This window comes from Engraulis encrasicolus, chromosome 14 (assembly GCF_034702125.1).
Source record: "Engraulis encrasicolus isolate BLACKSEA-1 chromosome 14, IST_EnEncr_1.0, whole genome shotgun sequence".
Taxonomy (NCBI): Eukaryota; Metazoa; Chordata; class Actinopteri; order Clupeiformes; family Engraulidae; genus Engraulis; species Engraulis encrasicolus.
In genome coordinates, this window is record NC_085870.1 from 33,865,368 (window position 1) to 33,886,938 (window position 21,571).

General features: G+C 42.4%; 2 protein-coding genes and 1 long non-coding RNA gene across 3 annotated transcripts; 2 read left to right on the forward strand and 1 right to left on the reverse strand.

The window, feature by feature from the left end:
• Positions 1–207: 207 nt before the first annotated feature.
• Positions 208–11,941, forward strand: LOC134463278 (transmembrane protein 43). Its single transcript, XM_063216489.1, has 12 exons — positions 208–481; positions 705–863; positions 1,317–1,451; positions 1,923–2,017; positions 3,124–3,173; positions 3,914–3,983; positions 4,093–4,163; positions 4,800–4,927; positions 5,597–5,671; positions 6,386–6,487; positions 9,412–9,529; positions 10,872–11,941. Exons 1-12 carry the CDS (start codon positions 467–469, stop codon positions 11,072–11,074), a joined length of 1,221 nt encoding a protein of 406 aa, XP_063072559.1. The 5' UTR covers positions 208–466; the 3' UTR covers positions 11,075–11,941.
• A 1,111-nt stretch (positions 11,942–13,052) lies between these two features.
• On the reverse strand, positions 13,053–17,352 carry LOC134462456 (transforming protein RhoA). Its single transcript, XM_063215493.1, has 5 exons — positions 17,241–17,352; positions 16,297–16,454; positions 16,046–16,166; positions 15,371–15,501; positions 13,053–14,109 (listed from the first exon to the last, which is right to left on the reverse strand). Exons 2-5 carry the CDS (start codon positions 16,450–16,452, stop codon positions 13,936–13,938), a joined length of 582 nt encoding a protein of 193 aa, XP_063071563.1. The 5' UTR covers positions 16,453–16,454; positions 17,241–17,352; the 3' UTR covers positions 13,053–13,935.
• Positions 17,345–20,490, forward strand: LOC134462457 (uncharacterized). Its single transcript, XR_010037526.1, has 3 exons — positions 17,345–17,423; positions 19,617–19,738; positions 20,349–20,490. It is a non-coding gene; the product is annotated as an uncharacterized LOC134462457 (long non-coding RNA).
• Positions 20,491–21,571: the final 1,081 nt, after the last annotated feature.

Below are 21,571 nucleotides of genomic sequence, written 5' to 3' on the forward strand. Positions count from 1 at the left end.
ATTAATTTCAAGTATCATGTTCTGCTATTTAGGCCTGATTATTAAAAATGTATTCATTCAACAATGATCAACAATTAAAACCGCAGGTTTGGTTAGATTTGGGCTACAGTGGACTATGCTCATTCCTGGATGGATATCCTCCTCCATTACCCAGCATGCACCAAAAAGGCTGCATCACTGAAATACGCGTCAGCCTAGGCGTGAGTCAGTCAGACTTGCTCTGCAGTTGCATTCTTGGTGTATGTAAAGGGCTGAAGGGAACCGGAGAAGGCAAATATGTGTCTAACTCTCGGTTGTGGGCGATAATTTGTTTTTAAAGTGTAAACTGCTGCGTTGAAATCGTAAAACCGAACAGGAAACTGTGTTGGAGCGGTGGTGCAGCAACTGCAACTTCTCCTCTTCCTCCTCCTCACTTCACTTAATTTGCCTCAGCTGGGTGTGTGTGTAGTCAACTTTGTAATTCACAATGGCAGAGCCACCAGTAAGTATAATTAATTAGATTGGTATCAAACATTAACATCAATATCACGTTAGCTAGATGTGCTTATTTCCCATGCGTAAACTATCCGTAAGGAAGTTAGTGGAGATCCATATAGCCTACCGCACTGTACTAGCTCGCTAACAGAGGACACATACCTTGGCAGAGGTATTGCATTGTTTTACAGACATAGCGATGTTTCATGTTGGGACTTTTCTGTGTCCAGTTCGCTGGCGAGGGGAGAGCGTACGCGGGTGACCAGCATACGCGGGTGACCAGTCGCTCCAAACCAGGCTTTCTGGAGCGGCTGGGTGAGACGACTGGAGGAATGGTGGTTGGACTCGGAATATTCTTCCTCTCCTTCTATGTACTCTTCACCAACGAGGTGAGGAGCGGACTGAAATACGAGGGAATATGCAGTGGGACTGGGACACCAGTGTTTGACAGCCCCTTAATGTATGTTCTTATGTTGTCAAAGTTATGTCTGTGACAAACTAGTGGGGATTCCCAAGTTCAAGTTAATTTCAGTGTCTTGGTCTTAGGAACCTGTACCTCCTCTGTGACATTGTTGGCAACTGAATGCCTAAAACAATACGTATAACACAATTTATAGGATGTGTGTACAATTGTACAACACAACTCTTTTTATTTATTGTGGTGTCTCGCCATAGCAAATCTACAGAAGGCTCTACAAATGTCACTACTGTCGTAAGGTGCAGCTTTGCTACAGTAAATTGTTCCTGTGTTGTAGGATAGATCTCTGCTACAGTGGATTGAAAAAATAAATCAAACATATGGTCACTCATTCCCTGCTAAATGGCTGTCATGTGTGCTTCAGGGTAGAGCTCTGCGCACGGCAGCATCCCTGGATGAGGGCTTGTCCCAGGTGATCTCGCTCAGTCCTTACTCCAGCGCATCACCCCAGTACCATGGCAACCTGGTACACCTCACGTCCAAATTACACACTGCACAGGTACTGTAGCACGTGGGCACTTTGTACACAACTTTCATTCAGCAAAAATGTTTGTTGTTTTTGCTTCTTGGTCTCTCTTTCACTCAATCTTCTTCATGACAACTCTACTGCTTGTACTGTTTCTACTGTAGTATCACACACGTGTTAGTTGGCATGTAGTCCATGTGTGACTGTAGGTCTTTATCTTTTCCCTCCTATCTCTAGGCTCCCCATGAACACTCTTTACTTGCATATGATATTGTAATGTATTGGCATATTCAGTCTCTCTCTCGCTCTCTCTCTCTCTCGCTCTCTCTCGCTCTGCTCTCCATGAGCACTCTTTATTTTAATAAAATGTATATAGGCTATTATAGTCTTTTTGCCGATTCAGTTATCACTCTCCTCCCCTCTCTAGGCTTCCCACGAGTGTTCTGTATTGTATTGTCCTTCTTTATGGCATATTAAGTTATTTGTCCAATCCTCTGTCTGTAGGCGCTGCATGACCCCAACTACAGAATTGCGCTGCAGGCCGTCAAGCTGAAGAGACAGGTGGAGATGTACCAGTGGGTGGAATACCAGGAGAGCAAGTGGGTTGGAGCTGAAGTGTGTGTGTGTGTGTGTGTGTGTGCGTGTGTGCGTGATGTACCAGGAGAGCAAGTGTGTGTGTGTGTGTGCGCTCGCATGACCATGTACCTATGTGTACGGTGGTGGACATGTACCAGGAGAGGAAGTGAGTTGATCTGAAGTGTGTGTGTGTGTGTGTGTGGTGGAGATGTATCACTGGGTCCAGTACCAGGTGTGTGCGTGTGTGTGTGTCAGGGCTGGACGGTATGCCGTTAAAAAACGTGATAACGGTTTTCACCTACACAAGGTTCACTTTTTGATGAGAGAAAGTTTTTTTTTTTTTCAAATTCCAAAAAAGTGATTAAAATAGAAATGGAGATTAATTAATACAAATTCAGGATTTATCTCATTTTTAAATTTAATTTCAGACTTTTCTTCAGAAACATTGAGATGAGGGGGAAAATCGCTGCTTATGAAAAAAAAATTGTGCAGAGAACCGTGATATTGATTTTCCTCAAGAAAACCGTGATACGCATTTTTTCCAGAATCGTGTGTGTGTGTGTGACCCTGTGTGTGTGTGTGTGTGTGTGTGTGTGTGTGTGTGTGTGTGTGTGTGTGTGTGTGTGTGTGTGTGTGTGTGTGTGTGTGTGTGTGTGTGTGAGCGCGCGCATGACCATGTACCTATGTGTACGGTGGTGGACATGTACATGACATGGACATGATACATGACATGGACATGTACCAGGAGAGCAAGTGAGTTGACCTGAAGTGTGTGTGCGTGTGCGTGTGCGTGTGCGCTGCAGTGGTGATTGTGTACCACTGGGTATAGTAGCAGGAGAACAGGTTGGGTTGGGTTGGGTGGAACCTCTGAATAGTGGGGTGGGCATGTGGACGGGGGTTGTGGGTGTGGATGTTTACTTTTCATAGAAATCCAGACCCCAGTCAATAACCCAATGAAAACGGCTTATCCTTTATTTATTTGGCATACATTTGCCCTGAAGGTGCACATGCCAAGAATGTTCTATTGTATTCTATTGTACTCTATTCTATTCTGTTGTGTTGTGTTGTGTTCTATTCTATTGTATTGTATTTGTCTTTTCTTGAGGCTTATAATAAAATGCCTTTTTAGGGATTATGTGGAGGATGGGGAACAGAAGAGTGAGACGACATACACCTACAGTGAGTTTCTCCTTGGCACACACAGTGCATGTACTATAAATAGGTCTGTGTTTCTCCAGACCAGAGAAGGATTAAGTACGAGAAGGGTCACTCCCCCATCACAATGGCTCTTATTGTACCGTCAAAAACGTGCAGCTCCACCTAGATGGTGGCTGTGGGAAAGTGATGACGTGGAAACCTGAATAGCAGGTAAAATTTTGCTAAAATTTTGTACTCCAATTAGCCTCATCATCAACCTCATAAATTCATATTTCCTGTTAAGAACTAAGGTTGATATTATAAAAGAGGAGGTTTTGTCAAGTTGTTTGTCCGTTTAGTTTTTCCACCAGGACAGATGATTTTGACCGGTGCTAACTAGCATTCTGGTAATGAAAGCCCACCTCCAATGGTACCACGCACTGATGATGGCTTAAGAGCCGAAACGCGTCTGCTTGTGGACATGGTGGTAATCTATCGATAAATAATGAGACGTAGCTAGTGAGTGCAGATTTTTCTTCTTTAAGTAGATACCTTTTTTCGCACACCCAAAGTCATTCATTTTTTTCCCAGAAGTTGAGCGCGCCCTCTGACAAACTTGAAACCCACCTCCCATTGCCATTGTACACAGCACACACTTTTTTGACATAAAAAAAATTACCTCATTGTCCAAAAGGCTTCTCCAGGTCAATGAACGGATGGAATCAATACATACAGTATTACATATGCAAGCTTATGTAATAATTGCTTTGTCCACTTTGCAGACACTGAGTGGAAGTCCGAAGTAATCAACAGCCGCAACTTTGACAAAGAAATTGGGCACATGAATCCTAGGTAAGCCTGTCATGTCCTTTTCATATTGATTTTATTATATTCTTATGTTTTTGTTTTTCGGATGCCCGATTGTTCTCGAAGTGAATTGTGTTGTATCTCCCTGATCTAGTGCCATGGCGGTGGAGAGTGTTACTGTGGTAGCACCGGAGGTCTGGGTGGGGCCCTTCTCCCTCTCCAAAGGTAAACGACACTACAATGTCACATCACCACATTTTTAAAGTTACTGTATATGGTTCCTATTGGTAGTTGAAATTCCAGCCTTTTCAAAAGTAATCCTGTGACTAAACAAGCATTGGCTTAAGGCATGTTAAAGTACACATGCAAATCAAACCTCGTTTGCGTTTTCTCAGTTCCCGCATTTTGTGACCATATCCGTTTTTGCTGTGCACTCCTGGGGTGCATTTCTCAAAACCTTTGTTGCTAACTATTTTTGCTACTTTGTTGTTTACAGTGCATTTTCCCATTGGCAACTACCCAAGTTGGTAACTGGCTAACAACTACGATGTTGAGAAACACACCCCTGATTTGTTTTGATGCATGTAGGGAGATGGCATGTTATTTCCAGAGTGTGAAGATTGTTTGGGTATCACATTATGATCGCATTTAAACTCCAAACTGTACAAAAGGTCTTTACAAAAGCGATTGGATAGAAAAGCCCAACTCTCGACTGTAATTCTTGTTTTATATTTTAGTGGGTTAGTATTACCGAAAGACGTTTTGGCCTAAGCCTTCTTCAGCATCTTGTGCTGTAATTACAGTTTAGAGTGCGGCTATTCTACAATAAAATGTTGTGGCCTGTGTCCCTTTGCCCCTCAGGTTTGGTAGACCAGATAAACAACTTCCAAACTCTGAGTCTGGCAGGGCTACCCTGGTCTGCTGTCGACCCTTTCCTCTCTGTGGATGGAGACTACTTTTACCACACGCAAAACCCTCGCCGCCCAGAAGTAAGCTTACGCATGTTCACACAGCCACACACGCACACGCACACAGACGCGCGCACCATCTTCATTACATTACAGCAACATATTTTAACACTTTAAACCTACCCCAGTGTGCTGATGGCCTGTGTTTTACACCCCTCACCAACCCACATGTTGCACACAGGATTTGTATTAAATCACTATGTTAAAGGATAAGTTCAGCCTATTTCAACATGCAGTTGTCATGCTCGCACTACTCTGGATTTGTCAGTACCTTTGTAGTAGATTTTTTTTCTTCAGCCTTTTCTGAGATCCTGATCATTGTAATGGAGGCAGGTGTTTGTTAAATAAAAAAAACATCTTGATTTATTCCCAAAAGCATCCAAAAGGTTATGCAACATCAGCAGACAACTAGCAAACAGTGATACCTTTTGGGGAAATATTTTGAGTAGGCATATATTAAGAATTTTTAAAATGTAAACAAAATCTGCCCCCATTAGAGTAACTCAGATCTTGGAAAGGGCTGAGCCGAAAAATGCAGCATCACAGCGTACTGACAAGTCAAGGGTAGCGTGAGCAATACAACAGTATATTGAAATTGGCAGAAGTGGTCCTTTTTAAGACGTTGTGTGAAAAGGAACACACACAGGTATGCCTCTATTAAGAGACATGTGTCCTGATTGTGTTCCTCAGGTGGGCGATGTCCGAGTGAGCTTCTCATACGCTGGCCTCAGTGGAGAGGGGACTTGGCCTGGGCCTGCTAACACGGTAAACACACTTTGAAAATTAAACAGTGCATTTTATATGTTCTTGCTTGTGAATACACAGTTCACATTTGCAGTAGAAGAAAGAAGAGCAGGTAGATTTTCAAGAACATACTTAAGTGATCAGTGTTGGGCAGTAATGCATTACAAAAGTAAATCATTACTGTAATGCATTACTTTTTGCTGTAATGCAGTAATGTAAGGCATTACAGTGCAAAAATCTGTAATATTAATTTTGTTACAATGCTAAATAACTTAAGTTACAATGCATTACACCGACCTGGATTGTAGTGGTATTCAGTGTGGTGGGTCAGAAAGAAGCTATTCCTGAACCTGATAGTTTTTTGTCTGCCTGCTGCCAAAAACACCTCCTGGATGGGAGGTGAAAAAGTCATAATAAATTGCCAGATCCATATTTAGCCCTACAGTTCTTTTGGTGAAAGTAACAAAAGTAATGCAAAAGTAGTGTAATGCCTTACATTTTAAATGTAGTAATATTGCACTGTAAGGGATTATTTTGAAAAGACAGTAGCATGTAATCAGTAATGTGTTACCGTTTTTGAGTAACTTGCCCAACACTGTAAGTGATCAACTGGGCTAAATGAACCTACAGGAAGCGGTAGTGGAAGCTTCTTAGACTACTCCCCAGCTGTCCCTAGCAATAATAATAATAATAACAATAATCATAATCATAATCATGATAATCATATTTTTTCAGGTGAGCATTGTGGCTATGCAGAATGGTGAGCAGTTGGCTCCTTTTAAAACGAAAGCAGGCAACACTCTGGAGATACTCTACATGGAGGACCTCACTGCAGAGGTAGGAGTGTGTCCCATGTGCATGTCTGTTTGGAGTTGTGTGTCTGTGCTGTATTCATATGTGGTTATGATGAAGAATTGTAAGAATTGTATTTCCCTTATTATATGTCTATGTGTCTGTCTGCGTCTGTAATTATGTACTGTTGAGGAGGATAGTATAAGCCCCCCACCTGAAATTGGATAACTCTCTTGATTAATCATTGAGGATGACCATTATTAATAAATGTATGTTATTCTGGAAACTAATACAGCATGTAGATAGTATTCGATAAGTTGAATTTGGACTTAACATTTTTACAATGAGTTTAAACAAAAAAGGGTAAAAATGGCAAGGACAAAATTATTAGCCCCCTTATCATTAATAGTTAATACAGTACATTTATGAACCAAAACTGTCACCAGGCACTTTGATTAGTTGTTAACTATGTTGGCACATGTCCTGTCTGGGATTTTGCCCATTTTTTCATTGCAAATATTTAAGCTGGTCCAAATTGCATGGATGTTGAGGATGGACATTTATTTTCAGCATTCCTCAAAGACTATCTAAAGGATTGAGGTCTGAACCACTCCATGACCATGGTTTTAGTATCCTTGAAGAACATTTGAACTATTTTGGATGTAAGTGTTGGGTTATTATCTTATTGAAAGATCCAGTGAAGATCTTAGCTTCCTCTATGAGAATATTTTTGCACGGTCACCTTCCACATTCTATCATAATGTTCTGTTTTTATGGTGCCGTACACCCAAACAAGGTTTCCTGTAGCTGAGGTTGCCACAGAATGATGATTCCACCACCATGTTTAATTGTGGAAACCATGTTCTAAAGGTTTAAAGTCTATCCCTCTCTTCAACTGACAGAAGCAGAATTCATGCATCAAAGCAGGTGCAATTGAATCTCATCAGATGAAAGCAGCTACTTTCAATACTCATTTTTGACTTTCAAGTGTTCACAGGCAAAGCTCAACAACACTCTGGTATGCACCACCTTTAGTAAAGGGGTTTTTCTGTGATGCTGGCCCCTAAGCCCAATATGATGACAAGCCCTAACAGTTGTCTTTCTTGAAATAAAAGCTCCAGGTGAGGCCAGGTCAATAACAATCATCTAGGCAGGTGTCCAATGCTTCTTTGGTCTAATGAGACTAAGCAGTTTCCACAGTTACACATAGTGGTGGGGGCATCAAGTTTTTAGTCTGTTATTCAGCCTCAGACACAGGGAGTCTGGATCAGGGGTGAGTTTCTCAAAAGAGAAGTTGTTAGCTTGTTAGCAACTTCGGTAGTTGCCAATGGGAAAATGCATTGAAAACAGCAAAGTAGCTCATGTAGTTAGCAACTTTGGTTTTGAGAAATTCACCCCTGGATTGTTGGGTCTTACAACAACATTGTAACCCAAAGCAAACATTTAAATTAGTTCAGAGGTTCTTCAAGGACACTAAAACCATGATACTGGAATGACCCGCTCATAGTCCAGTCCACAATCCCACTGAGAGTCTGTGGCAAATGTCTATGCTCAGCATCCATGCAATTTGGACCAGCTACAGTAGAACACTTTGCAGTGAAGACATGGGCCAAAATCCCTAGTGGGGCATGTGCCAACCTAGGTAACAACTGATCAGAGCCTGATGTCAGTTTTGGTTCATAAATGGCGCCATATTGACTATTATTATATGGTTGTGACGTCATCTGTCGAATGCTCCATTCATTTCAACGGGGCTCCCCAACGTTCGGACGTCTGTTATTTTTCGATAACGGACGGGTTGGTCTATAACAGACCGCTGTCAATGGCAACAAGACTTTTCACTGCTAAAGCGACTTTTCAACAAGACTCTAATCAGCTGCTGTGATAGACAGCACCCGTTGTCCTGGCTACCGCGGCGCTGTCAATGGCAACAAGACGTTCACTGCTAAAGCCACTGGGTGCATCCCAATATGTGACCTTGCCTCCTCCACTTGCCTCCTCCACTCGCTTCTCGTCATGATGACATCACTGACAACAGCATTATATTTCAATATCTTGCAAAAGCTCAATTGTAGAGTCTTTTTCTCGTGTGCAATTGTTATGGTGAATGAAAAACAGTCCCTCAAAAGTTGTTGTGGCTAGGCTGACAGCTGGGAAACTTTATCGTTTTCTCCACGGAGGAGGGGCCAGGAGGCGGGGCGAGGAGACAAGCACAAGTGGAGGAGGCAAGGACACATATTGGGATGCACCCACTGGCTTGTATACAAGTCAGTGGCTAAAGCGAATGTTTCATATCACTCCGCAGGGGGTCCGGTCTTTTGTCACTCTAATCAGCTGCTGCGATAGACAACACCTGTTGTCCTGGCTAGCCTACCTAGCTGTTGCCTAGAGGTGTTCCACAACGGCACTGTTTTGTTTTGCGCAGCAACAATCTTAACATTAAATAGGTCTAAAGAAATGTCCCCGCATGTGTGAATCATTTAAGTATATCCATATAATAAGCGGGTTAACTTTCTGCGAGTCGGTCGCTTTGTGGAATAGCAGCACTTCAGAGAGAACAAGACCCCTCCGCTCCGCGTCGGGGTCTAAAGATTCTCTCTGTCGTGCTGCTATTCCACGGTAGCGACCTTCTCGCCGAACGTTAACCCTTACTTAATGATCAGGTGGCTAATAATTTTGTCCTTGCCCTTTTGTTTAAACCCATTGTAACAATAGAAAAATCCAAATTCAACTCATTGGACATTATCTCCATCAGTGTATTTGTTTCCAGAATAACAGAAACGGTTAATAACGGTCATTCTCACTGAGAAATCAAGAGATGTCTAATTTCAAGAGGGGGGCTAATAATATCATCATAATATCAAATGAAAAGAGAGCCCTCTCATGCAAGTCTTTTTAAATGTAGGTGTAAATGAAATGTGTTTTTGTCATCATGCAAATGCCTTGATTTTGCATGTGCATGTATACAGGAAGTGTTTGAGCGAGAGCATCAGCACAACAGCATGATGACATGGGCTCTCCGGGTCGGGGGATGGGCACTCATGTTCCTTGGAGTCAGCCTCACCGTACGCATTGTATACACGCTGGGTAAGACACACACACACACACACACATGTACACATCGTCTACATACTGGCAAAGACACACACACATACACACACACAGACACTAACACTCTCACACACACCTTCTACACGCTGCTGGATCACACACACACACACACACACACACACACACACACACACACACACACACACACACACACACACACACACACACACACACACACACACACAGAAGTTGTAATTGTGGGCAGAGCTATGTGTAATAAGACACACAGACCTTCATTGTTTACTGTGGACAGATGCTAAAATGAGGTTTGAATACAGTGCAGTTTCTTATGTAATGATTGTGTGGAGATGTACATTTTCTGAGAAAGTGGGGATGGTGCAAGTTAAGTGATGTGCATATACGTGGAACAGTTTACCAACTGTAATAAAAATCCAAACCGAGTTTAAAACATTTAACAGACAACTGAAACACTGGCTGAAGGAAAACCAAAAATGTTATCATAACACACAATAGCTAACACACATGCATGCACACACAGCATATACAGGTCACCCTCATCATCTTGTTTTTTTCTTAATGCACAAGGCTTTTATATTATAGGGAGCCTGTTTCAAGATGGCTTATTATTGTCTTGTATACTGTATTGTACACTTGTACTTTTAGATGATGTATATGTTTTATTAGAGTAGGTAGCCTGATCAGGGACTGAGGTTGCAAATTAGCTATCTAGCTATAAACCTTCCATGTATTCACATCTGCAAGTTGTGACATGGCTCTGCCATGTCATGTTTGTAACAATGTGCACTGCATTGTCCCTGCCAAATCAACTACAAATAAAATAAAATACTGCAACTGTGGAGATGTGCATTTCCTGAGAGAGTGGGGATGGTGCAAGTTAATTGATGTGCACATACTGCACACACCCACTGATTTATATCTGAAACTTGTGTCATCCATTTTCTCTGCAGTTGACCAGCCTCCTACCTTTGGGAGTTGGTGTCCTCTGTAAATGCTGCTTGGGTGATTTATGTCTGACAACTCTTGTCGCACTCATGTGTGTCTCTGTCTACAGTGGAGTGGACTGTCTTGTACAAGCATACAAGGATGGTTTATTGGTTGCATACGTACAGCCACTTCCGTGCATCATGCAGGGAAATGAATTGGCCTGTGCAAAAAGTGCTGATGGGAGGGGGACAGGGGGCGTTCAAGTATTAAGAGTTCTAAGAGTTCATAACGGAGATGGCCTGAGGAAAGAAGCTTTTTCTTATTCTTCGGGCCATTGCCACACTTGTGTGAGTGCGGTCTGTTATTAATGTCTGAAATATCATTTCTCCCTCCTGTGTGTTTCTGTCTGCAGTGGACTGGTTGCCCATAGTCAGAGAGCTGGTGTCTTTGGGCCTGAAGCTGTTCGCTCTGTGCGTGTCGAGCTCCTTGTCCCTGATGACCATCGCTGTGGGCTGGCTGTACTATCGCCCTCTTGTGGCTGTGCTCATAGCTGCACTGGCACTGCTGCCCATCCTCCTCGCTCGCTCTCGCGCCCCCGCCAAGAAGCACCAATGACCTCTGACCCGGGCGTTGCCATGACACCATCATGACCTCATCAACCGTATTCTCACTGGATGTTCTAGCTCTTTTTCTTTTGCTGTGATGTCACAATGCAGTTACTATGCTCGTCACCAGAGCAAACAAGCTCTCATTGACTCAGTCAGAAAGGAGTTTATACTGTTGAAGTATATAGTTAATAGGAACTATACCGGTACGTGAGAAGGGTAGCCACCAATGGCTTCGCCTGGACAATTTAACTACTCTACATGTCTGTGAATCAGCAGGCTTTCCGCAGGTTTTTGAAAGTGTAAAAGACCGTTTTCTTACTCTTGTATACAGCACCATTCATTTTCAGGGCTTTGCATATCAAGCAGAATTCATGTCTTCATGTTAAATGCCACAGTACTGAGTACTTTTTCATGCACACCTTTTTGAAAGTCGCCCCGTTAAGCTGTCCTTTATTAATGTGAGTGGTACACTTCACACAACAGGCTCAAGCAAGGTGTACATCCAAGCAACAACACTGGGCTATGTTTGCAGGACTGTGATCTTATGTGTGGTGTGGTTGCATATGGTTGACGGAAGGAATGGCACTCCTTCACGAATTAAGTTTAAAAAATCCTCATCTTTGAATGAATGAAGTGTCTTGTTGCTCAGAGATTGTGAAGACCATCAGTACTGAACTTATCATCCTGAACTTTATATTGCCAAAGAATAAAGAAGTTGGTACAAAGTCAATTATTGGTGCACTGATTTATAGCTAAACTTATTTTAATGTATATGACTTCACCTTTTATATTGCCAGCATGTATTGTTTGTGAACCATGTTTGAATTTTGATGCCTGACACCTGTTTACTGTGTAATAAAAAGGTATTTTCTGATTTTCATGTTCATTGATTGTGTTGTAATGTTGAAAGTACTGAAAAACAAATAGCTGAGCCATGAAAGTACCATGTTAAAACAGACAGTCTTTTTTCCCAATATAATTACATAATTTAAGAAAGCATTCTTAGGGCACTTTTCGTATTTATAGTGCATGTGCATCTTTAAGGGAGGCCTTAAGACCTCCAGTGTTCATATGGCCAGCACATGTTCAATGAACAGATAGGCATACAGAATCAAATGTCCTAACTGTTAGCATCCAATATTGTCACCTGGTCAATGAGTCCAAAGTGACGGGTCTCAATGATACTATAAGGATTTTCCCAATCCCGTCAGTGGCACCCCTTCTCCCATTTTATATTACGTATTATAATTCAATATTAATGTTGTAAGAGAGTGTGCTGAGGGTGGCGAGTGGGATTATCTGTTCTGTGTTCGGAAAAAAGGAAAAGAAACAATGTGACTATTCCTGTATATTTTTACACTATCACTTTCAATAAAAACAAGTTTAAATATATATATATTGTAAGAAAGGGGAATAGCGTTGCCTGGACTCATACCCAGGCCTTCTGAGGTACTAAACAAGGGCTCTGACTGCTACGCCAAAGAGCCAGGCTCTCTGGCATGATCTGAACTGTGTTTTTGAGTGATACTGCCTCAAAGCCTGAGGAAATGGCAGAGGAGCAATCTTTGAGACTGACCCCAGGGGTGTCCTATTTGTTCCCCACGATGGGCCAAAAAATGAATACGGTGGGTGTGCCGTGGACCAAATGCAAACGTGTACCATGTAACGCACCTTATAGTACCTGATAATGTTTTGGGGTTTTCAACAAAATCCTATGATTCAAATGTGCTATATTCACTTAAATTGTGTACACAAAGTATGGCTAGATTATGCACCACAGTCAATTCTTGAGATAGAAATATCCCAACTCTCAGAGCAAATGGGACCGGGAAAAGAAAGGTGGAGGGCCAAACATAAAAGCTTCGAGGGGAAACTTTGGCCCATGGGCCCCAAACCAGACAGCTGAGCCCTAGTCTGTACAATGTAGTTTATAAACATGTTGTAAACACCAAGCCACACACAAGACTACTCAGGTAAAGATGAACTTGTGCTGCAAATGAAACCATTGACGAGTTTAATGACTTCAAAAGCTTCTTAAAAAGATTTTAATACACAAACATACCAATTTTTTGCGTCTATTTTTTCCTTTAAAAAAAAAGAAAGAAAACAAAGAAAAACAAAAAAACAAGCTTCAAGTCTTGCCTGTGTGTTAAATGGTACATATGTGAAAATGCACATGTGCCTTACATGACGTGTTGGTCCTGATCCTTTTTCCAGCTTCTGTTTGATTTCATAATTGCATATTTTGTCTGTTGTCCCGAAGAAGTAGTAGGAAGGGGAGGTTATTTGGGGGGGGGGGGTCACAGTGTGAGTGTGTGTCTGTGTGAGTGTGTGTCTGTAAGAGTGTGTGGCCAGACGTCTGACCAATCGCAAGGACTTGACCGCAGCGGAGGAACGCATCAGTCTTATTATGGCACAACGTGCCCGACATGTTGGCTTAGTAGTTTGGAGCGAATATGGCAAATATTCACTCACTGGCGTAGAGTACAAAAAGAAAAAGACAAAAAGAGAAAAGAAAAGAAAAGAAAGAAAATGATAACTGTTCTCTCCACATCAGCTCCGTTAAATACTGACAAAAAACCCTTTTATAATTAAGTTGTTGGCCTATTGTGTTGGTTTCTTTTTTTAATATAAAGACAGACTAAAATAAAAGCGTTTGCATCTCTCAGAGAAAAAAAAAACTCAGTTGAGGACAGTCTTTTCATCCAGGTGAGACAGCAGAACCAGCAGAGGATAATACACAGGTCATGTAGTAGTCATGACAACACCGCACTCCTCCGCTGTAAGGGGACATCCACAGGCTGCAGTGATGTCTGCCCCCCTCTCTCTGCCTGCCGTGGGACCCGGGCCGCACCAGTCCGCTGGTCTTTAGAGCAGCAGGCATTTACTGCGCTGCTTGCCCCGTCGAGCCTGTAGCGCCGCCCTGGTGGCCATCTCGAAAACCTCCCGAACGCCGTCCTTGGTCTTGGCAGAGCACTCCATGTAGCCGAACGCACAGATGCGGTTGGCCATGTCCCGACCTTCCTCTGGCTTAACCGGCTCCTGGGGAGAGAGAGAGAGAGAGAGAGAGAGAGAGAGAGAGAGAGAGAGAGAGAGAGAGAGAGAGAGAGAGAGAGAGAGAGAGAGAGAGAGAGAGAGAGAGAGAGAGAGAGAGAGAGAGAGAGAGAGAGAAGCAGTGGTAGCCCCACATGGAAGCAGAGCGTAGATAGGGGAGCAGAGCAACAGGGGTAAGGATGAGAGGGGAGCAGAGCTCGGATAGCGGCTACAGACACGGTTGGCCATGCCCCAGCACTCCCTGGCCTCCTGGGGAGAGATAGAGGAGGACAGGGGTGCATTTCTCGAAAGCGTAATTGTTAGCCAGCTTGCAACTTGGGTAGTTGCCAATGGGAAATTGCTTTGCAAACAACAAAGTAGCTAATGTTGTTAGCAACTGTGGTTTCGAGAAATGTACCCCAGAAGTGTTAGGATGATTGGGGAGCAGACAGGGGAACAGAGAGTAGTTGGCCCTGCAGATACTGGCCATGTCACACCCGTCCTCTGGTTTAACAGGCTACTGGGGAGAGGGAAGGGGAGCATGCAGCATGGTTAAGCCAAACGATGAGGGACCAACAAAGGGCCAAACAATGAATCACAGCAGAAAGCCGTAATGGGTGAGATGGCCACAGTGAGTATTGTAATCATAACAGCACAGGTGAGCAGAGCACGACACAGTGGGTCAAACCTAGCCTGGTGACACCATCCTATGTACTCCACCCAAAGATTTTGGCTCCGCACCTAGTCTGGCGAAACCCTCCTAACTCGGTTCGCTCACTGTTTAGCCAATCAACAAACAGTTGAGAGTGGTGGTGACGCAGAACTCACCCGCGAAGTCTGTTACATTATTCACACTTTTGTTTTGTTAATTCTATGCTTTTGCGCCACTGCAGCGTAATAGTCATGCTAGTAAAGCACAACATGGGTTTTAATTTAAATTCGGATTCCTATTAGCTTTTGTCAGACTGTTTGATGGAGTCGACTTTCGCCCAGTGGGTCAGACCAGCAGGTCAACACATCACGTCACAATACGTTCAGCAACACGTTCAATTTCAGTGCTCAATACCAAACCAACATATATTTTTTTTATTTATGCACTAGCTACATGACTGACTACAATAATAATATTGAAAGCACTGGTTTCATCTAGGCTATATTGCAGCGGGTGTTTGTCATTCAATGCAACATTACTTGTTTCATCTTGGCCAGATCACGGTGGGCATGTTCATCATTCAACGCAATATAATAATAACAACAACAACAACATTACTTGTTTCATCTTGGCCAGTTCGCGGCGGGTGTGTTCGTCATTCCGCAGGTCCTTCTTGTTGCCCACCAGGATAATGGGAACGTTCGGGCAGAAGTGCTTCACTTCAGGGGTCCACTTCTCCGGAATATTCTCTGCACGGGACAAAAGTTAACGCATGTATGATTTCGTTTACTGTATCAAAAAGTGAGGTACACGCACCCCCAAAAAACAATTTGTAGTAGGTGCTGCATATAAATAGACGCCTAAAAGAAAAACATAAATATCTGCACACCACAGGAACTCCCTCGCTGTGATTTATTTAGTGAAAAATGGGTTTCGACCAAAAAACAGGTCTTCATCAGATCTTTTCCCTTATATTTACTACTATCATGGCACATTTCCTATTGAGAAAGGATGACGCAAGGCAAGGAAAGGAAAGGTTATTTGTGTAGCCGATGCATTTCATAATCAGACGAGGAAGTTCAGAGAGCGTACCAAAAATAATAGAAATAGGACAATATGTGGATAGTGGTCTGGATAAAGCATATGTAGACATAATGGTGGAAACACTTCAAGCAGATACACATTCACTTATTAACCCATTGGGTCACATTCCAAGTATGCATATCATATGTATAGCAAAAGATCACTGTATGCATAGGATAATGATAGACACTGGTGCAGGGGCCAACTTACCCAAGCTGTCTGGGCTGTCAATTGAAAAGCACATAAGGATGACATCCGTGTCGGGGTATGAGAGAGGTCGCAGGCGGTCATAGTCCTCCTGTCCAGCCGTATCCCACAGAGCAAGCTCTACCTGTTGTAGCAGCAGACACACCCAACATGAATATGCGGCTGTGATGACCACACGATTAATACTCCCCGTCTACGAATGCAGACTCTAGCCACCACACGGGAGGCATAGTACTATATGCCGTGCTCCTTACCTGTTTTGAGTCTACTTCTATGTCAGCTACATAGTTTTCGAAGACAGTTGGCACATATACTTCGGGGAACTGGTCTTTGCTGAAGACGATGAGAAGACATGTCTTTCCGCAAGCACCATCGCCAACTATCACAAGCTTCTTGCGAATCGCTGCCATCTCTGTAATGTTGTGAGACATCAGATACTTAAACTACACAGCAGTAGTCAACAGTTTTAGAGTATGCATATAGGTAACCCCACAAATGTCCCAAAAATTCAAACCCATTACATTCGGTGTGGCTAAAAACACTGTACTAGACCTGCTAGCGATCCAGTACTCGCCCTAGTATCTTCAAAACATCCGACGTCGCTTGTGGTGGCTAATTTGCTAGGTCGTAGTTTAGCTCCAATGGTAAAAATAAAAAAAAACAATAGCACTTTTCTGTCCAATACAACCCAACAGTAGACACAAACATAACTTCTGAGTTAATTCAATTAACATATATTGTAAATACATGTCACCACAATCAGCAATCACCGAAAGGTTCCCATACTATCCAAAGGCCTAGTTCTCTCAAAACTGTTGTAACAGTTGGCCAGTTAGCAAAAGGCCAGCTAGTTAGCGAAATGACAAGAGACCCAGCTAGCTACCAAATGTTGCCAATAGTCTTGCTATATGCTGCCATGTGGAGAATCTGCATACAAAGGCAAGCAAAAGCAAGTCTTGCGTCTAACTGAACTGAGATGTAAACAACACAAGCCGGCGTGATGCATATAAACATCCATATAAGATGATGGCTGGAGATAGTTGGCTAGCAAGCTAGCCACACAAGGCGGAAGTGATTATGGTTACATTCTGGAGTTCTTCGACTCGAACAAACCCGTCTTTTACAAATCACCCATCTCATTAGACCAATATAAACACATCTTTGTATCATCATAAAGCTGACAAAATATCGCTCTTACCAATAGCCAACGGTTAAGTCACTGATTGCGATTCACAAAGTAGCTTGATAAAGGGTCGACCAAACACAATTCGCGACTGGAAACGTTAGCTAAAGAGGCAGAGAGGGGAGGGGTGTGGGGGTTGGGCGAGTCTGTGGGTCATTTGGGGAAATTATGCCGTTTAACCATGTCTCTTGTTTCAAGGTAAGTAATGTGTCTTTCAACAGTTCTGCTATAGTGTTTACATATTTAATCACATTTCTGTCACTTTTATCATTTAGGCTACTGGTCAATTAAAATGTACAGACATTTGGTTACATTGGCCCTATGTGGCCCTTGGCCCATGTGTAATCTCAGTGACAGTGACATTCTATAGCACATTAAAAAATAACAGCAGTATGACTTTAACCATAAGAGCCCTCTAAATATTGAGACTGTGTTCTTTACATCACTGGAGGCAGAGAGGTCATCTTTTTTTGTTGTGGTATTAAATTTATCCTACACACCCAACTACATGGGGTGCAAAAGCGCTCTTTTTGAGCTGAACCGTGCACCTTACTTCTGCTTATGACAACATGTCTTATAAAGTTGTTAAATGAGAGTTCACAATATCATTAGGCTTAAAGTAAACTAAAAGACATTCTTGTGTTTTCTGATAATTTAGTACAAATTACATTTAATGAACTTCTCGAGCCTTGTGTGTTTAATTCTATATTGAGATTAATTCGACGTTTTGTTATTTGTGAAACGCTTATGTTATGTGTGTGTGTGTGTGTCTTAAATGTTTTGCATGTTTTGTGTGAGTGGACATCACTGGACTGCACATCAAATCTACATTCTGGTACAAATAAAAGTTATCTAATCTAACCTAATCTAATCTAGGTATGATAAATCTTTAAAGTGGACCCACAATGCATTTTACACACCACCTAATGACATGATAGATAGGCTATTAATGATGAGGTAGGCAGACATTAATGACAGGAGTTAGCTGCTAGGGCTCTTGGTCTCATAAGAAGCTTTCCAAGACACTGACTTCATTTCAGGGAACCCCACTCTCACAATCCTTTTGTTTGTGGGAAAGCCCAAAGCCAAACCAGCTGTCATAGGACACAATGATAGTGCTGCATTATGCAGTCATTTAAAACAAAGGTATGCATGATGTAAACAATCAGACGTGTAGTGTTATGTAAGATTCTGATGTGGAATTCACAGTAAAGCTTCGTTTTCAGAAATGACTGGTTTTGTGGCCTATTGTACCCTAATCAATGTAGGATGAGCGGAATTTCTCATATCTCTATGAGACAAACTGGGTCAGAGTTTGCATTTATACATGGCTGAACATTTGTGGCTACACCTCTGCAATACTTGATGTCACATAACTTTTTACCCATAACAAAAACAATATAGCAGCCCAGCTCCCTCGCCATCACAGATGTGTGTGTGTGTGTGTGTGTGCGTGTGTGCACTGCGTGTGTGTGTGTGCGTGTAGGCCAAGGGTGGGGAACCTTTTTCATTCAAGGGGCCACTTCAAATTCATCCGAGGGCCGTAAAAGTCCTTCGAGGGCCGTACTATGAACACAAACCAGGATATTCCCCTGCACTTAAGGTCTATATTGAAGGCAGCCACCTTTAAAACAGACCCCCGCAAACGGCCCTCGAGACATAGGTTCCCCACCCCTGGTGTAGGCCTACCAGCGTGCGCATGTGGCCTATTGTATGTGTGTATTTGCCAAACCATGAGTGGCGCCCCCTGCAGATGAGACAAACACATCACACGTTGGACAAACAGACATACAAACACACAGGCTCATTTCAATACCTGCCCCAACCCCCTCTGGAGGGCAGGTAACAAAGAAACACACAGGAGGCAAAGTACTGGTTAATCCTACATGTACAAGAAAAAAAAAATCATTTTATTTGGGTGTAAGTCGTTTTTTATATGTGAAAAAAATTCATAGCATTCATATTTACTGATGATACAGCATAACTTCATCATCTTCACTGGGCTCATCCTGACATCAGGAGTGGAGGTAAGGGCGGGGGAGGTCAGGATCAAGCCAAGTCGGATCAGAAAAGAAGAGACAAGAAATGGAGAGGCAAGAAAAGGTGACTGAGCTCAGGTAGAAGATGGAGGCAGCTGGTAGCGTAGCCAGTAAGGAGAACTGAGGAGAGTAAAGTCTGGCTTTCATTCAACTTATTCACATCAGTCACATGCACATTTATAGTCATTCACCTAAACAGGAGGCCAGTTAGTGTCCATTTCCCATGGTAGACATTAAAGCAACACTAAGTAATTTTTTCAACCTTAAAAAGCAGTGTCTCCAAATTATTATACTGTTTGTTTAACATGTACTAGAATGAAACGGACTTCTGAGTTTGTTCTTCTGTCCATAGGCCATGCCTCCTGCTCGCTCTAAGCAATCACTGTTCTCTGTCAGTGTCTCTCAGTGGTGGAACAAACTCCCAGAAGCAACAAAACCACTGTAGGATCATTTCTCTCAACCTTCTAGAAGCAAGTAAGGACTCACCTCTTTCATGACTATTTACTGAACTGATGCCTGAGCTGGCCCTGACCCTGGGTAGACTCTAAGGCAGGGGTGAGGAACCTTTTTCATTCGAGGGGCCACTTCAAATCCTCCAAGGGCCGTAAAAGTCCTCCAAGGGTCGTATTATGAACACAAATCAAGATTTCCCCCTGCACGTTATGCCTATATTGAAGGAAGCCTCCTTTAAAACAGTCCCCACCTTCTCTAGGTCCCCTGAATATAACTTAATTGTATTGCAAATGTAATTTCCAAGATTCCTTTACAACATATGTCATATTTCATGTGAAGCTGCATAACATTAAAATTATAACGGGGGCCGGATAAAACGGCCCCAAGAGCCGTAAATGGCCCTCGAGACATAGGTTCCCCACCCCTGCTCTAAGGTATGTTGTGTGTTAGGTATACTGTATGTGTGTATGTGTGTATGTGTGTGTGTGTCTACTCTACTTAGACCCTGTGCTAATGTACCTAAGAATAACCCCACTTGCCATTTGCACATATTCTGTGTATTTCCTATGCACTCAGTTCCTGAAATAATAATTGCTTCTCAACAACTTCACATCTGTGAATATGCTGTCAGGCGATAATGATTGGCCAGCACCATTCCTGGACAGGAAGCTTCCCAAATAGCACTGTTTACCAGACCTGTGTGTGGAGCTTGGAAAGATGCAGCTGGAAGAACTGTGCAGATGTAAACAGATATGTTTCAGAATGCCTTGTTGCTGGAGAAATAAATATAAACACTCTATTCTCCCCCATTCTATATCACTGCTCAACCAAAGGGGAAAATAGCCCACACACAACTACATGGAATGTATAGCCTACTTAATTTTAATACTACTCAGGAATATTAAATTTTTCTAAAAAATATATTTTAATTAATGTATTGGACTGTGCTGCCCTAACAGCTTATGGACCTAGATGACCAAACTCTATAGGCTATGTTGTGTTTTATGTGTTTTTAATATGCGTTTATATGTGGATTGTGGAGAAATTTGTCATGCCAGACAAATTTGACAATCTGAGAGAGCCAGGCTGTAATAACTGCTCTCGCCAAACACCATTTTAGGAGAGGGCCATAACTCTACAGTTCAACTTCAAAGACACAATTTCACTACCTAAACTATAGTAGGGTGACTGAAGAGGGAAATTACCTGGTGTTGCTTTAATCTGGCCAATCAGTCATCACTTATCATATCTCACCTGAAGTTGACTAATAGACCCTGTGGGTTCATTTTACAATGAGAAGCCTGAAGTGATGAGGACTCCTTTTAGCAGATCTGGTATCACTTTACTTGACGCCGGCGTCATACGTATGACATATAGGTGTCATAACATTGTCATAATACAGTCATGCATGTGTCATACACATTATGTCAATGCCATAAACATTGTATGACTTGGTCTTTAAGTGAAATTCGGTTATGACAAAGACAGGCCTAACAATGTCAACTTTTCATGGCCATAAAAAGTTTATGACATTGGCATTATGTTTATGACTCGTTCATAACACTATCATGACACTATCATGACGTATGACACCGATGTAACTGCAGATCTACTTGCATACGTGCTGTACCACACACTATGAATGGATATAGCTGGGTTACTCACTAAAACAACAAAACACCTATTCCATTCATGACCTCATGTTTGAGTAACTAAAATGCGCATTAATAACAAGTTGGATGGAAACACAAGTATGGTTGAGTTGAGTTAGGTTGGGTAGAGTAGAGTATTGGAGGGGCAAAGTTAGGGACAATGACTGTACATTCTGTGGACAGACACACCACATTTCAACGG

Coding starts and splice junctions, on each gene's coding strand:
- LOC134463278 (XM_063216489.1), top strand. Junction 864..1,316: donor ATGTACTCTTCACCAACGAG/GTGAGGAGCGGA, acceptor TGTGTGCTTCAG/GGTAGAGCTCTGCGCACGGC. Junction 6,488..9,411: donor TGGAGGACCTCACTGCAGAG/GTAGGAGTGTGT, acceptor GCATGTATACAG/GAAGTGTTTGAGCGAGAGCA.
- LOC134462456 (XM_063215493.1), bottom strand. CDS start 16,452: ATGGCAGCGATTCGCAAGAAGCTTGTGATAGTTGGCGATGGTGCTTGC. Junction 16,167..16,296: donor TAGAAGTAGACTCAAAACAG/GTAAGGAGCACG, acceptor CTGCTACAACAG/GTAGAGCTTGCTCTGTGGGA. Junction 15,502..16,045: donor TGACAGCCCAGACAGCTTGG/GTAAGTTGGCCC, acceptor TGTCCCGTGCAG/AGAATATTCCGGAGAAGTGG.